The following is a 17774-nucleotide window of genomic DNA, read 5'->3' as shown; positions in this document are numbered from 1 at the left end:
GGCACCAGTGGGGAGGGAAGCAGAGGTACAGGAGGGGAGAGGTCAGAGGCACTGGTGATAAAAAGGGAGTGGAACAAGTTTTAATGAAGCAGTGGCATGAATGACGTGGCAGCAAGAGAGCATCGGGCAGGGATAGGAGCAGGAGTCAGGGGAAAGAGCACGAATCGCATCAGATACCACCTCTATGGCAATAAGCAGTGTATCAGACAGGGACCAGCAGAGTAGGACAGATGAGAACACAGCATATGAACTGGGGACACAGAGAGATGTGTCGCAGAACATTGCATAGTGCAGGCAGTGAGTGAAGAGGGTCCTGTAGAACATTGTATAGAGAAGTCACTGAGGAGGGGGCTCTGGGACTAATCATAACATTGCATAGAGCAGACAATGAGTGAGGAGGGGGCTGCAGAACATTGCATGGAGAAGAGACTGAAAAGGGGGCTGCTGAACATAGCATAGAGCATGCAGTGAGTGAGGAGGGGCTGCAGAACATTGCTTAAACAAAACACTGAGTAGGGGATTGTAGATCATTGCATAGAGCAGGCAATGAGGAGGGGACTGCAGGGACCAGCAGAGCAGGATAGGACAGATAGCACAGCATAGGGACAGAGGGAGATGGCAGCAAAGCAGGAGACTGAACAGACAAGGAGAACAGTATTAGTACTAGGGAGCAGTAGGAAGGGCTAGTAGGACAAGGGAGGAGGGGAGTTTCCTCTGTGCAGCAGGAAGTCTCTCACCTCACCTGGGAACATGCAGCAGCAGAGAGTTACGGTGACTCAGTGACCGGGTGGAGAAACCGGTGACACCTTGCACACAGATTGAGAAAGAATGGGAAGCAGCAGCTGGGGTCCTAGCTATCTCCTCCCCTAGCTGCAGAGATGTCTCTGGGGCTGCGGGGAAAGAAGAAGGTCATGAGAGGTCTCCAGGCTGGTGAGCTGGAGAACCAGAGACGGTAGAGGCCTGATGTCATTCAAAAGTCGCACCACGTGCTCCACAGTGATCCCGCCAGCGGGGTTAGAGTCTGTCTAACATGCACCTCCCACCTGAATTACTGCGGTGTGAGTTACACGACTTTTGAATGACACACACACTAGATTGTTTGGTCCACCCGGAGAGTCCGGACGGCACCTTCCACCACCGTCGGCACCTGGTGCATGAGCTCCACTGGCTCCACCCTCGCTACGCCCCTGTACAGGTACCAGACATTGCAACCCACCTCTGGTTATGTAGACTTTTCTTTAGTCTCCACTGAGTTTTTTCACAACTAGCGCCCAGCTGCAGTGCTGAGAGATGGGCGGAGTTTCAGGCATTAATGGGAATACATCTTAGGGGCAGAGCTTTGCGCAAATCAAAATGGCCCGAGGGTGGAGATTCGGACAGCATGGGGGCAGCATTTCATATTACCAGGAGGTGGAGCTTCGAGCAGGCCCAAGGGTAGGCGGGGCTTCGGGCAGCGGGGGTTGAACGGCCGAGGATTCTTGCAACCAGATGAATGGGTGGTACTTTTGAATGCTGTGGTGTTGACAGGAAAAAAGTATTTATTCCTGGCAACACTGTCTGCACAGCAGTGAGTCCTTTGGGCCTATTTTCATAGGGTGGTCTGGAGCTGCAGGTCCACCAGTCCCATTGTTAATCCGGCCCCGTATAATGTTTCTATGTATGTACTGTATGTGTAATAAATATGTACAACATATGGTGTAGGAGGCTTGTCATTTTTTATATATTCCTTTGCAGGTGAACTAGAGGTACCAGTGGGCCCTTAATTCCCCACATGCTGGTACTTGTGGTTCTCCAAGTACCAGCATCCTGAGACCTTTAGTTTTCCTGTAAAGGACAATATTATTTTCATTATTTTTTACACAATCAACTGCGCACCCACTGCCCCTTTATTGGGGGTCCCCACCTCCCCAGGGATCCCTGGCCTGGGCTGACTAATGTGGGGTGAATAATGGATGGACGGGGAACCCGTGAAGCATGTCCCCTGGATAGAGCATTACACCCCCTTTAGTTAGACCCTGGAGCGGATTTTGGATAATATGGGGGACCCCTACTTATTTTGTCCCCCGTAATTTCACCATGAGGCCAAGCTCACAGAGCCTGGTGCTGGTCCATGAAAAAGCCTGGTTCTGGTTGTGCTTTTGGGCTGGGTCCTCATGTCATTTAAACAAAAAAAATGTAACATATTAAATTTTACAAGGTTCTCACTGATCTGTGAAGGCTTCTGTGAAACTTGCAACTTGTAGTGAAACTCGCAATACGAGTTGCGAGTTTTCTCCAAGAAAAACTTGCACTCACTCTCATTTATTAAACACTCACTCCCTCCAACTCCCACCCTATAACATTTGCGAGTTAAAGGACAAACTCACACCTACAAACTGTGCAAGCAGGTGCAAGTTAGATCTTGCAAAATAACTCACACCCTTTTACATTTAGCCCCATATGTATTTTGGATACGTTCTGGTAAGTTCAGTGCATTATTTTTCAGCTTATCGTGTAACCACCTTCTGACACTTTAGCATTTTTTCCAATGTCCACAATATAAACTCTTATTTGGCACTGACAATGTCCATTAGAACTATACTGAAAAAGCATTTATAATTGTAGAAAAGGATTCATATTAGCAGGTGGCATAATATGGGGAATGAGTATGTAATGCTGGCTGTCGGTATGCCTCCTGTCAGAATACCGATAACGGCATCCCGATGGTTGGTATCCCGACGGGGGGGTAAGTATACTTACCCTCCCACCTAACCCTCCCTTCTTGTAGCCTAACCCTCCCCACCCCTCACCTTAACCCTCCCCGTTAGTGCCTAAACCTAACCCCCCCTTTGTGTCTAAACCTAACCATCCCTCCTTAATGTCTAACCCTTAACCCCCCCCAGTGGTGCCTACCCCTCTCCCTAGGGGTGCCTAACCCTAACCCCCCAAAACCTAACCCTAACCCCGCAAAGCTCCCTAAACCTAACCTTCCCCCCCCACTGCTAACGCTAAGGGTGCTCTGGATTTACCTCATTCAGCTTGGCATTCCGATGACGGGATTAAGGTAGGTGGTGGTATTTTGACGCCTATCTTAAATCCCTTGTCGGGCTTTGGATGTCGGTATGGAGACTGACGGCATCGCTGATGCTGGTCTCATAACTACATCCCTAATACGGATGTGTTTCTCGTCTATGGTTCCTCCACATTTTGGGAAATTCCATTGTTCATCCAAAAATTTTGCAATAGATTGCCACTTTTCAACCGTTGTAGGAAACTGAAATAAAATTTCAGCAATTTTCTCCCAAATAGCGGAAAATGGATAAAAACTGTTGTTTGAAGAAATTGTTTAGATCAAACATTTAACAAACTTGTCTGATGACCATTTTCATCTGTTTTCTGGCATTTAGGAGCAAATTGCTGATTATCCTTTACAGGGGTGTATCTAGGGGTCCGAGCACCCCTCTCCAATGAATGCTTCTACTAAAAAAAAAAACCACACACTGGGAGTAGTTTAATTCACACATGTGAAGAAATAGGGAGAGTATAATTTTTATTTCTCTTTGTAATATATATATCTTTTATAGAACTTACTCCATTGCAAACCAGTATATATAAATGTATTTATGCAAGAAAACACAGGAAAAGCTTAAAAACATTGAATCAAAAACAAACAAAATGCATTATGGGTAACATAATTTACATATATTCAAATTGGGCTATCTATATTGCATTACACTTTTTAACAACTGATACCTACACTCTACCTTTAATTTACTGGGATGATAGATCTTTCATATTTTCCCACATAAGAATGAAGACAGTCCATATGGATCATGTCTTATTCCCAACACGGGGTTAGCCACCACCTAAAAAGATCATAGCCAGTCCCTCAAAATGAGGAAAAAAAAAAAAAATTATTACACTTACACTGGATGTAGTTCAATTTACATGCCTGTAGAAATAGGGAGACTATATATATATATATATATATATATATATATATATATATATATATATTTTTTCAATTATAACACTACATGAAAAGCACTGTTTATTAATTTCTATATGTCAACAACACAGGAGAAGAAGGCATCAATAACAAACAAGATGCATTGTGGGCAAGATAATTTGCATATATGCAAATTACCTTGCGAATAGAGCCTTGTGATTGATGTGGTGATTGCACTCTTTTCCTGCACAGTTGACATATTGGAATTAGTGAGTGGTGATTGGTATGTGTTGGGTATTGTGGGGGATGAAATATATTAGGGATAAAAATTTTAAAAATGTACTCTCCCTAATTTTAAATGTTTCTGATATAAAGGGACATATAAGAAGGCTAATACAAACTAACAGTGAATGGAGAACACTGGTAAGAGCAGAGGCGACAGAAGGAGACCAGTGATCTTTGCTGCAGCTGAGTGCAGGACACTGCTAAGAGCAGGAGATCATGTGCTAGTGATGTCTGGCTGAAACAGTGGTGGCAATGGCCATCCAGGCCAATAGGAAGATAAGACTTAAGCTGGCCGCACACTAGACCAACTTGCATCCAACCATCCAACTAGTTGATTGGTTGGAATGAAGATCTGGTAACGTATGAGAGTAAATGATGATCAGCAATTTGCTCCTAAGTGCCAGAAAACAGATGAAAATGGTCGACAGACAAGTTTGTTAAATGTTTGATCTAAACAATTTGTTCAAACAACAGTTTTTGTTCATTTTCTGGCATTTGGGAGCAAATTGCTGATTGTCATTTGCTTTCATACCTTACCAGATTTTCATTCCAACCAATCAACAAGTTGGATGGTTAGATGAAAGTTGGTCTAGTGTGTGGCCAGCTTTACTCCCATACGTTACCAGATTTTCATTCCAAGTACTGTAGTTGGATGGTTGGACAGAAAATCTTTACGTGTTCCCTACTTTTAGGGCGTGATTCTGCATGCATGGCTATTCTGCTTATACGCACGCAACGCAGTTGCTAATAACAGCGGGGATATGTAAATGTTTGCAATCGCAGCCTAACAAGGACGCCCACTTTCTTTTACTCACATCCGTATACTTTGGCAACATAGTGAAACAATCGGTAACATTGAGTACCATTGGACCCATTGAGTACCATTGGACGCACAGTTAAGGCAGGTCAGACCTCACTCGGGAATTGCTAACTTCAGCGCACGTAATGAGGCCTCAGGCTGCGTATTGTATCGCAGTGGATAATTTATGCACGCCCCTGCAACCCTGGCCCAACGCACTGGCATGCCTGCGTTCGCCCAACCACCCCCCGTCACCACCCACAAACGGCACTTCCTGTCAGTCACTGTGCCATGGGTCTGCGTACACACTGCGATCTCATTTCCAATCGCAGTGGCTAGTTCACGCACTACATGCGCAGATTCGGAAAATCGTCCAACTGTGTGCGTCTTAGCACTTGCGATCCTTGCTGAATCAGGCCCTTAGTTTATTAGACATCATCATCATCAGGGTGCATTTGCAAAGCCTATAATTAGTGCAATGATACACCTGGGAGAGGGTATATTTACAATTACAATGCGTTGACTCGGCCTCACTGAACTTCACATTTGAAAGAACACCCTATTACAGCCCAGTTGCCCCCCTTCAGTTACAGATGGAGATGCCCTTGCGATGTGTACAGCTCTGCATCGCCCGTACTTGCGTATGCATGGTACCGGGGCATGGGCAGCACAGACGGTGTAATGGTTAGCATTACTGCCTCACAGCACTGAGGTCGTGGGTTGAATTCCCACCACGGCCCTAACTGTGTGGAGTTTGTATATTCTCCCTGTGCTTGCGTGGGTTTCCTCCCACACTCCAAAAATATACTGGTAGGTTAATTGGCTCCCAACAAAAATTAACCCTAGTGTGTATGTGTGTGTGCATGTGATAGGGAATATAGATTGTAAGCTCCACTGGGGCAGGGACTGAGGTGAATGGCCAAATATTCTCTGTAAAGCGCTACGGAATATGTGTGCGCTATATAAATAACTGGTAATAATAATAAAATAAATGTACAGTACAAAAACACATAACATACGCTCCACAAACAGGCGTGCCTCACCAAGCCCTGTGTGAGTGATGCCAATGTCAATTATATCCGGTCCGATGGTCGACAGTTACCATGTTGACATTCATATATATGTATAATTAGAATGTCGACATCCTCCGAATTTACAATGTCAACATCTGAAATGTCACCATGTGAAATGTTGGAATTCTGAGGATGCCTATGGTTAAGGTTGGGTGCCTTTGGGAGCAATTAGGGTTAGGGTGCGGGGGAAGGTTAGACTTTCAGGGGGAGGGAGGTTAGTGTTGGGCACTAGGGAAAAGTTTATAGCTCAGAATAGAAGGACATTGAAGGGAGCTGCTGTGGCGGATCCAGGTGGCACAACCCGGACAATTGTCGTCGCCTCCGCCCCGTTATACACTGGTGTAAGAGCTCAGCACCGGGGAGGAGAAGAAGGTCGCTGCTGCCCAAAGTACTCATGGTGAGGGGGTGGGGGTGTTTTGGAGTGAACGACTGACTGTGTGGAGGAGCCGAGGGAGCACTGTATTACTCTTCTGCCCACTAAATATACACATAGTGCCATCTAGAGATGGCATTGTGATGTCTATAGATTCTGCGAAGCTCCCATTGAAACAGATGAGGCTGCAGAACTTGCGAAGGGAGAAGAAAAAGGTGAAGAAATTCCACACTTTTCAGTATACAAAATTTTAGGCTTTCTCCAGCTAAAATGCTGGAGAAAAGCTATTTTTTAATTTACTAAATAGACCCCCAAGTGCTCTTTATTGGACTCTTTTCCTCTTTCTTTAGCACCTCATTAGGACCATTGGTATTTATCAAAATTGTGAGAGATAAAGTACTACTCAATCAGCTCCTAACAGTCATTTTTCAAACACAGCCTGCAACATGACAGTTAGGAGCTGCTTGCTTAATAGTTTGGGGTCTATTCCTGAAGTAGTGAAAAATCCTATTTAACTGCAAACGGGGCTTTTCACTGCTTCTTTCTATTCATGAAGGGGGTTACTGTAGAGAAGTTCATGACTTTTCCAGTGGCACCCACGCTTCGTTGCTAGATTGCTTCCCCATACGGGGAGAGCGATTCATAGAGGAAAGGAAAGCTCAGCTTTCAGTTCCTCTGCTGCATACAGATTTGCCATCTCAGGATGGAGTAATCTGCACTGAGAAATTAAAAGAGCACTGAATACTTCCCTGCTCTCTGCCAGTCACCTGGCATTGGCTCCTCCCCCTTTAGACCAGCGTCCTTTGCAGCAGGTAGGTCTGACGTGATGTGCTGGTCTCAGACAAAGGCGCATGAGCAGTGGGAAGAAGACATATCGGTCTTCATACTGCTTCCCGGGATCACGAAGGGAACGTTTACCAGAGGACACCGCTGGACAAGTAAAGGTGCGTACACACTGGGCGATTAAAGTGGGCGACTGAACGATAACGATATTGTTATCATTCAGTCGTCCATTTTATCGTCCATTTTTAACACCAAAACGATGAACGATAATGACTATGCGCGTTCCCGTGGGTCCTTCGTCATTATCGTTCATCGGGTAAACATGCAGGCCAACCTGACGATATTGTCAGGTTGTTGCATGTTGGGGAATGGGGGAGAGTATGTTGCTGAACGATATCGTTAAAGATATCATTCAGCGGGTGTGCTCAATGTCATGAACGACATTGAGCATACCCTGCCGGGGACACACTAGACGATATCACTCAGGGAGCATATCGTCTAGTGTGTACGCTCCTTGAGACTACATGAATGGCTACAAAACATCACTATATATTGTATCGATGTGATGCGATATATAGTGATATTTTTCGGTAGCCAGTTCATGTCTTATATGAATACTGTAGACCCCTTTATCTCTCTCCATTTTATCTCTCTCCAAGCTTTGATAAATACCCCTTGTCTCGTTATAATCCTGCTGGTCTTAAAACATTAAAAGACACCTTTCATTTGCCTTCAAAGAACAAAGAAGTGTCAAAAAGATAATTACCACAACACAGAAAAATAAATTAGCTTTTCTACGGCTGCTTAGCTACAACGACTGAGAAACCAAACAGGAATGTTGTTCTTACCTACAACCTAGAAACTGTTTGACTTTCCATGTCATTGTTATTTCATTTGAAAAACCTGTTTGTAGAAGTCTGATGTATGAATCTAGGAAATATTATGCACTGACATAACATGCAAATAACTAACCCAGTGCAGCAATATGATTGGATGAGGTGGGGACAGCAGTTCCGGAGTACAGCTGAGTTGCCTGATCCTACAGTTACTTCTGCTTTGCGATGAAATGCAAATTCTCGGCTCAGAGTTTTGGTGAAGGGAGAATGAGAGGAATAATGAAATGAAACATGAAGTTTCACCGTTTGCAGTAAAGGATTAGAGACTGAATTACAGGTAAGATATGGTATATAATTCATGTATGGATGAAACTCTCATTCAAACAAGCACACCTGGGCTCATAGTAATGAAAGATTCTGGTTAACCTGTGCGTAACTTAAACAGCTATTGATATGATATTTTAACAGATCCTCTACACCAGGCTTTGACAACATGTTGATGTCCAACTTTTGTGGAACTACAAATCCTAGCATACTGTCAGCCGAGTGCATGTAACCCATTGAGGCACTATAAGTTAAGCCTTGCCAAGTATAGCATGCTGGGGCTTGCAGTTACACAACAGCCTCTGATGTATGTAATAATGGTATGATTTTACAAGTTTCATTTACGGAAGTGAACCTGTCATGTGTCAGTGGATATAGTCCAGAACTAAATCAACTATCTTCCATTTATATAAAACAGTGTTTCTCAAACTCGATATCCAGGATCTTTTCAAATGTGTCAGTTAGTAATGATTACACCTGTGCACCAGCTCGTGGTCTAGACAACATGAACTGTTAGGTGTCCTGAGGATCGAGGTTGAGAAACACTGACCTATAGAATAATCGAGAATGGTATGTCCTGAGATAGACAGGTGCCCCCTCCCCACAACCACTCTTAGTGCTGCGATGGAGGGGGGCCGACCAGCAGAGGAGAATTCTGTGCCGACACAGTCAATTATTACTGGGTCTTTATTTTTGTTATTTTGTTTAATTTCATTGAAGATGGTGGGTGGGCCAGTTTTGTTTGTTTTTTATTTATTTATTAATAATTTTGGAATGGAGTTATGAAAGGTATAGATTATTACATGTCTGCAATTAAATGTATTACACATATACTGCATGCATTGTTAATATGCATAATAAGACTTTACGGGGGGAAGTCAATTACAGGCGAAAGTGAAATGTTTTTACAGGTGTTAACGCATATCGCCTGTTAATTTCACTTATCACGTTATTGGGTGTTTACTTATTGTGCAATTGAATTATTAAATGGGTGTTAAGTGTTTCACCCTATAATTCTTGCTGTTTTTCACAGTTTAAGTATAGGTGAAAATGGGGAAATCTGCCTGTACCCCCAAAAAAGACAAATTATTATTGCAGTACAGTATAGAAGTCTATTAGTGGCCATAATAAAAGTATTTGGGCTTCTTAAATTGTGTCAAATGGCTGTTATGAGCATTTTTATAAAACAGGGAAAAAATTAAAGAAAACAAAATAAATGCTCTACTTAAACTAGGGGTGCATAAAAATGCCTGTAAGTATATATTTGGGTAATCTTCAGCTACTTTAAAAAAGAAACACCTTTAAAAACACCTGTCTCATTCATACAGCACCCCCATATATCTGTCCCACATCAATTAACCCATTCTCCTGCATTTTGCACATTTTCAACCCAAAAATGACGTGTACTGCAATTATTGACCAAATTAAGATAATTAAAAGATTCTAAGTGGCTAATTAATCATTAGGGAGGGTGTCCCAGTGGTTCTGAATGAAGTCCCAAAATTTGTACCTTAAAATATGGATTTTTCCCAACTTTTCACCTGCTCAGGAGGTGGTGAAAAAATACTTGCATTAAGTCCTATGGAGAATTATCACGTGTTAACTTCCCCTGCAATTGATTGGGCGATAACCAAAACGTGAAAACGTTTCACGTGGAAACGGGTTATCACTCCTAATTGAATTCCCCCCTATTTGTACAATACAACTCATCACCTTCTCCCAGTCTTTACTGCATAGATGATTTTTAAGGGGATCATGCAGGTCGACAGTCCCTACAGCTGCCACCTGTGTTCCGACTGCTGGGAACTTGGGTGGTATATCCCACTCACCATGTTGAGACGGGATGTAGTTATGAGACCGTCGGCCGCAATGCCGGGTACAAACTCCAGAATGCTTGGTAAATCTGATAGCATCACAACCCCCATAGAAACATATGGGATTGTGGCGGCTGTCAGAAATGAAGGGACAGCAGCAGATATGGGAGGATACTTAATATCTGCATAGAAGGTGTTTTCAGGGAATATGCCGCAAATATTTAATGATAAATAAGCCCCTTAATGACAGAGGATACACATGAAGAGAGATGCTAAGCATCACCATTCTCGTCATGATATTAGAAGTATTCTGTAAAGAAACCTGAGACTACTGGAGCTGACAATAAGGCATTGTCTGTGTCAGGGTCATAACTCCTTATTAAACACGTTGTAGCCTTCAAGTCACATGTGTGAAGGTTAAATATTATTAGAGGTGAAGCCACAATCTGAATTTTTTATGGCATAAACCCCCCATAAAAGTAATGATTGTATCAAAAGGACATTCTGCAAATGTCCACAGTTCTGCAGCCACTTGTACTGAGTCACACTCTTGCACAGCGATTATGAATACCTGAAAAGAAAGTGCTAGGCTACAGATGACAACAGTCCAACTGATAAAGGAAACGGTCATCTTCCCACTCTGCCAACAAAGGTACGGCATTTACCTGCCCAAGTCTTCATTAACCCTTTAATGGTCTGCTTGTTTCAGAGGTAAACCCATCATAGCCAAAAGGAAGCAAATTAAAGGTTTTATTATTTAATTTATATTTTTCCAAAACTAGTAGAACTTTAGGCACAGTTGCCAATAGCATCACCCACTGTATGTGACCTTTTCCTAAATACAGGCCAGTGTGTGGGCCTCTGAGCTTTAGTGTTGGGTGTTCCTGACATGCACCTTATATTTCACTCAGACCTTCTCATATAGTCCACAGACTTACACTTTTACATGCCCTTTACATGCGTATCAGACCTACTGACATTACTATACCTCCTCACATGCCCTTTTCATGCCAATCAGACATCCCTTTACATTCCCATTGCACATCCAGTACATGTACATCAGGCTTTCCCACATGTAATCAGACATCCTCACATGTCAAACATGTCTCCCCATATGCCCCTTACATACACAGCAGATCACCCCACTCACCATCATACATCCCTAAATACAATCAACATACCCATAAGATCTTCCATCAGACATCTCCACATGACCCTTACTTGCCCATCAGCCATCCCTATGTACCACCATACCTACCCACATGATTACTACATTCCTGCCCATCAGACCTCCCCTGCATGTCTATTATGCTTCCACCTCATACCTAATAGGTCCCCCATATGCCTCTTAAATATCTATCATAGCTCTCCACATGCCCCTCATACCTACAGCATGCCATCATACTTACCCATCATATTTATCCACATGTCCAGCAGACCTACCCACATGTCCAGCAGATCTCCCCATGTGCCACTTAAATGCCACTTAGATCTCCCCCAGATGCCCATTAGACTTCACCCACATGCCTGACCAGTCTCTACACTTAGATGCCCATCAGACTTCCCCACATGCCATCGGGCTTCCCTACTTGCCCCCTTATATGCCAAACAGACCTCCCCACATGCCCAACAGACTTCTGACACATGCCTAACAAGTCTCTCCGTATGCACTTGCATATCTATCAGGCCTCCTCAGCTGCCATCAGGCTTCTTTACATATTTATTTTATGCCCATCAGGTTTCCCACCCACCATCAGGCCCCCCACATGTCCTTTTCATGCCCATCAGAGCCCACATACGATCATACTTCCCCCACAGACCCCTTACTACTAATAAGAGCTTCCTACATGCCCCTTAAATGGCAATCAGTCTTCCTCATAGGCCCATCAGACCTCTTCCACATTATTGTTGCCAGAGGTTCCAAAATTTGCAGGACAGTCCAGCATTTGTCATTAACATAGTGGTTTTGCAGTATATGTCCTAGCACAGGCTCGTGAAGAATGGCATATTATAGAAATATATAACCTGCACCATGCTGTTACCTACTAGCCATATCCTACTCCAGTCTTGTCACTCAGGGACCAGGTCACTATTCTTTTTAAATACATGTACCAACAGCATTTCATCACGTAAAGCTAATCCATTGGTGTACATGGATGTGATGGCAGACAGCCCGAAATTGGGGCGGACTGTTTTCGAGGTGAGCGTTTATTATTCTGTTTTTTTTCTGGGATTAGTGCATTGTAAATGAAGCCAGTATTTGTAAGGAAGGAAGGAAGTACTAACAAATCAGACTACACAAATTCCTGGAGTGACTGGAGTGTGGCCATAGTATTGTGAGAACTGTTACACTTACTGTATTATGTTAGGTAACTCTCACTGACTGCTGACACCCGTGTAAGAGACTGTCCTTCCTAACCATCTTGTTGCATCAGAGGACAGTACATAACATTTACTAATGCTGCACCATCCCTTATATTGCTGTTCATATTTTACTGACTCTATTGACCTATAAGCTGGGTGGGGTGTAATGACAATATACTAATAATAACATTGTACATGAAATAAACTTTTATTTCCTCCAATAAAAAATCAGTCCCTCAACCTATATCCAGCAACGTGAAATGCCTCCTCAAATGCCACTAACATGCCCATTATACCTCCTCCATATCAGATCTCTTCTATTTGCCCATCAGATCTCACATAAGCCTCTCACACATCTGCCCTAGCTCTCACACCTAACTTTACAGCTGCAGCCCGCAGAGGAAGGACAGAGTGCCCACTGCACCCTCCTCCTCCTCTGGTTGTGCTGCATGACTTTCCCGTATTGTGTGGAAGTGGCTGTTCTCAGTCAGTATTATTCTCTGTCATCTGCCCATGCCAGCACTCTACACACCCACCGGCAGCTGGATCACTGCTGGTACACATCCCAATTTCTCATCTGCTGTACTTTCATTTTCTGATCTGTTACCTATGTGACATCATGAATGTTAGAGCTTGCAGTCTTCCCTTCACCGGTTCTGCCAAATGAAAAGTGTTACTTAGTATATCCATATAGAATTCTTCTAGAAAACCAAAAGTCACTTTATAACATGTCAATAAGTTTTAATTTAATCAAATATACAAATAAACTTAGGACTGTATTCAATTAGCAAAAAGTGCCATTTGGAGAAAAGTTTTCGCCCATTTGGACTTTTCTCGTGTTTTCAACTTATCTCCCTATTCAGTTACAGGAGTTTTTGCCTAAGCGGAAAAAAAAACAAGAAAAAAGTTTTCTCTATGTATAGGCAGGTGAAGTGCAAATGTGGGAATTTGGTCCAGAACTCTTTGTCCCTCAGTCCAAAAAAAACGTACTTTTTTTTAGATCGAAAATGAAAAAAGTGTTTGAAAATGGGTACTTTGGGGGGCTATATGGATGGGACAGGTGTTTTTGGAATTGCACGAGGCTGCAGCAGGTGTATTTTTAAGATATTTTAAATCCTCACTTTAAATACTTCAAAATATGCTAGTCCCCATTTTCATGTACCCCAAATTTTACCTCAGTACTTATTATTCTCCAAAAAATATTGCTTTCTGTCATTTTTCAGCAGTTATGCATATAAGCATGTAACAGCCAATTCATACACTTTAAAAACACAAAACACTTTTATTACGGCTATTGCAACACATCTATATGGATTTCTAATGTTAGTGCAGCTTTTTCTGGGGTACAGACTGATTTCCCCAAAATCTTAGGGACTTTTCACCAGTATTGCTTTCCGACAATTTCCCCCTGTTTGCCTTTTCGCGACTTTTGGAATTGAATACGGAGAAAGTATCGCCTAAAAACACGAGAAGGCGGTGAAAACATCACAGCTCGGGTTTTCGGGCCTTAATATGAAACTGTAACATAATTTTTTATAGTGATAATTTCCTACAGTGGACATTGAATTCCAAATGTGTCTTTTTAGAAAAATAGAGTTGATAAATGTCCCCTTGTTCCTGTAGAATATGCCGGAAGAATAGTCCTCTTTGTAGGAATCCATGATGTCGGTATTTTGGTGAAGGCGTCCTGAGTATGGGGATGGGTACGGGATGCCGGCACCTGGGATCCCAGAAGTCAGAATCTCAACACTGGCATCCAGCCTAGACCTAACCTCCCCCTCCTGCAACTCTAAACCTAACCCTCCCCCCTTAGTACCTATCCCTCCCTTAGTGCCTAACCCCTAACCCTCCCCCCAACCCGGCTAATTATCTTCAGTATTCTGGTGGTTTGGATGCCGGCACCGTGATTGTGACAAGTGTTGGGAATCCCTGTGGTCAGGATATTGACCACATCCCCTGAGTATGTGATGGATGGGAATCCAATTCTTATAGTTTAACGATATTACAGTATGACAATCCCGTGCTGTTGTTTCCAGCCACTACATAGATATTAGATATGAATGAGATTCCTCATTTCAAAGGGGTAGAGATTCACAACTGCTTGGCGCATCTCATTGTTATTCTTCTGATGAAAACTCCAGGTTATGAAACGCGTCAGCACTGCACACTTGTTATATTTGAAGAGAGTAGTTATACTAACTTTATTCATAAATGTTTATCTTTTAGAACTTCATCATGGGAGGACAAAATTCTAAACCTGTGCACAAGAAGCAAGCACGGGTAGTTATGATGGGTCTGGACTTTTCTGGAAAATCAACTATTCTGTATAAGCTTAAAATGAATCAAACAGTAGAGACTTTTCCAACTGTCGGATTCAACGTGGAGTCTCTAGAAATGGCCAAAAATGTCTTTGTAACAGTGTGGGACGTAGGAGGTCAAGACAAACTACGATCAAACTGGAAAGAGTACTTAGAAGATACAGACATTCTCATCTTTGTTGTTGATAGCTCTGATAGGCCCAGAATACCGGATGCTACCGCAGAACTACTGACTATATTGAATAATGAAAACATGGCTGGAGTTCCCTTTTTGGTTTTGGCCAACAAGCAGGATGATCCCAATGCCCTATCCACCGAGGATCTTGTGAAAGTTCTAAAACTGGAGAATTATGATGATAGACCATGGAAAATACAAGGCTGTAGCGCTTACACTGGAGAAGGAATGGCTGAGGCGGTGAACGCAGTCCTACGTCTACTAAAAAAACAGGAAACCCAAAAATGATGATTTGGAATTTTTGGTCAATAATTTGTTAGCAAAATATATTTCAAAGTGGATTAACTACTCCAATGTTGTTTACATGTCCACTTGTTCCAGTTATTTAAACATTTCGTCAGAGGATGAGAACATCTAGGGTCATTTGCTAGATACATTTGTCTGTAATTGTTGTCATTGCAATCAGATGAACACACTTTTTGTAATGTAAGGGTACAAACTGGGACCAATTCATGCTAGCAAAGTGCCAATAGTAATGTCAATGAAGTGAAAACTACTGTACCCTGCCTTCTAGTAAATGAGTTTCCTTCATGGTTCTCAATTGAAACAGAGAGCAGGAACTGTATAGAAAAAGTTCTGTAACTGGTCTGGTGGGACACTTGGGCATTTGCCAGTGGATTATTTACCCACAAGTTGACAGCACCATGTATATAGGTTTTTACATAAGAGACACAAGAAGGGATAAACAGTGGGGTAACCTAACTAAAAACTATATACCACTAATAGTTGGAAAAAAACCAGTATAGAAAGTCATAGTAACCGTATACTCTAAAGCTAGGTACACACTGGAGTGACGGACATCAGAACGAATGCCCGTCAACAGTGATTGTGCGCCCACACTGGACGACTTTAATGAGCGACGTATCGATCACCGTTATGTCATTCATTAACAATGCATTGGCCGCTAGCGATATTGCTAGGTTTGATGTGCAGCTCATCAAACGAGACGACCCTCACTAGCGACCGCGGGAGCGCGTAGACATGCGTACACACTGAGCGATGTACTGTAGGTGATATGTTGTTACGAAATGGCATATCGTCCCGACATCGCTCCATTGTGTACCTAGCTTAAGAAACACGCACCCTGCACTTCTTGTTTTAACTGTGGTAAATTGTGCTTTTTATTTATGTAAAGTTGTTTACATTTATATATGTGAACATTTCATTGTTTTAATAATTAAATTTTATAAATATTTTATTGTGAGAGATTTAGGGGTATATTTACTAAAGTGCAGGTTTTTAGAAGTGGAAATGTTGCCCATAGCAACCAAACAGATTCTACTTTTACATTTATTTAGCACCTTCTAGAGAATAATAGCTAGAATCTGATTGGTGTTTATGGGCAACATCTGCAATTCTAAAAACCCGTACTTTAGTAAATATACCCCTTACAGTGGGAACAGCTGTATTCATTTTAATGGTTTAATTCTGAACCCAAATGGTGTTTCCTGAATTATGATAGTAAATTGCTGCTGAATGAACTTGGTATCGAAATTGCTTCCTTTTCTTTTTTTCTGTCTTCTCCCTCATTCTCGTTTGGTACTTTAGAACCCTGGGTGTGTGAGAGTGACCAATCATGCTTGCAAAAAATGACATTTTTAACTGGAACCTTTGCCATGTGGATATTAGTCAGGCCGCATTAATATTAGTCATACTGTGCCTTATTTTCTATTTTTTTCTGGTAATTAACTCCTGCGTAAGAAGAGAGAGACTTCAAATCTATTTCTGCTGAAATGGGGGCATGAGGATACATTATAAAGTACTGAGATGATGACACAGCGTGTGCAGAATTCACTGTACTCTCGGATACCATAACTAAATTGCTACGCACCGAGATCAGGGAAATTTAAGTTAAGTTTACAATTAGGGTTTAGGCTTTGTAGGGCTAACACTTGTGACTGATCTAAATTAATTTGCTGCCTTTTGATAACATTTATAAAAGGTTATTTATTCTTTAGTATAAGTTAGATACGAAAAGTAAAATTAGTATATGTTATCATGATTATAATTATACTTATTTCAAGTAATACTGTAAGTGTGGCACTAGAAATATGCAGGACAAGCAAAGCAGATTCCCAGCCCATGGACAGGTCTCGTCTTATGGAGCCCTGTTAACTATTAACTATTATACGCAGTGGTGACACTAGGGTGGTGCACTGAGTGTCACCATCCAAGGGGGTGACACCAAAATGCCGGCTCCTTCTAAGTGACTGGCAGTCAGACGCTGCACTGTGATGTTATTGAGGAGGAGCTAGCAGTGCGGGGAGAGTCTCACAGCCATGTGATGAAAACAGGTATGACACGAGTACATGCCCCTTTTCGGGTGTGCATGCCTACGGTGCACACTGGGGTTTAATGGGCGCACTGGGTGTCTCAGACCCTAGTGACACCGCTCAATATACACAATAATTATTGGTATTGCTATAAATGTTGCAAATTTGACACTATTTTAACATCACACATGGCTAGAAAATAAATATATTCTAAGAAGTATCTTTGTATGAGATGTTTGTCTTTCATCTACTGTACCGACAGGGAGTCTCTGCTATTAAGCATGATGTGTCCCAACTCCCAACTAGAGGCTTGTGAGGTGGCTTCCTTTTATGTAACTCGTTATTATGTCTTAATAGAATAACATTGTG

The 17774-nt window shown here is 42.3% G+C and overlaps 1 protein-coding gene across 1 annotated transcript; it reads left to right on the top strand.

Annotated features, from left to right (window-relative positions):
* Nucleotides 1-8281: 8281 nt before the first annotated feature.
* On the top strand, nucleotides 8282-17569 carry ARL11 (ARF like GTPase 11). Its single transcript, XM_088469243.1, has 2 exons — nucleotides 8282-8414; nucleotides 14806-17569. Exon 2 carries the CDS (start codon nucleotides 14815-14817, stop codon nucleotides 15358-15360), a length of 546 nt encoding a protein of 181 aa, XP_088325369.1. The 5' UTR covers nucleotides 8282-8414; nucleotides 14806-14814; the 3' UTR covers nucleotides 15361-17569.
* Nucleotides 17570-17774: the final 205 nt, after the last annotated feature.

This window comes from Taudactylus pleione, unplaced genomic scaffold (assembly GCF_031769625.1).
Source record: "Taudactylus pleione unplaced genomic scaffold, aTauple2 ptg000089l, whole genome shotgun sequence".
Classification (NCBI taxonomy): domain Eukaryota; kingdom Metazoa; phylum Chordata; class Amphibia; order Anura; family Myobatrachidae; genus Taudactylus; species Taudactylus pleione.
This window is presented reverse-complemented; position numbering and strand designations above follow the sequence as displayed.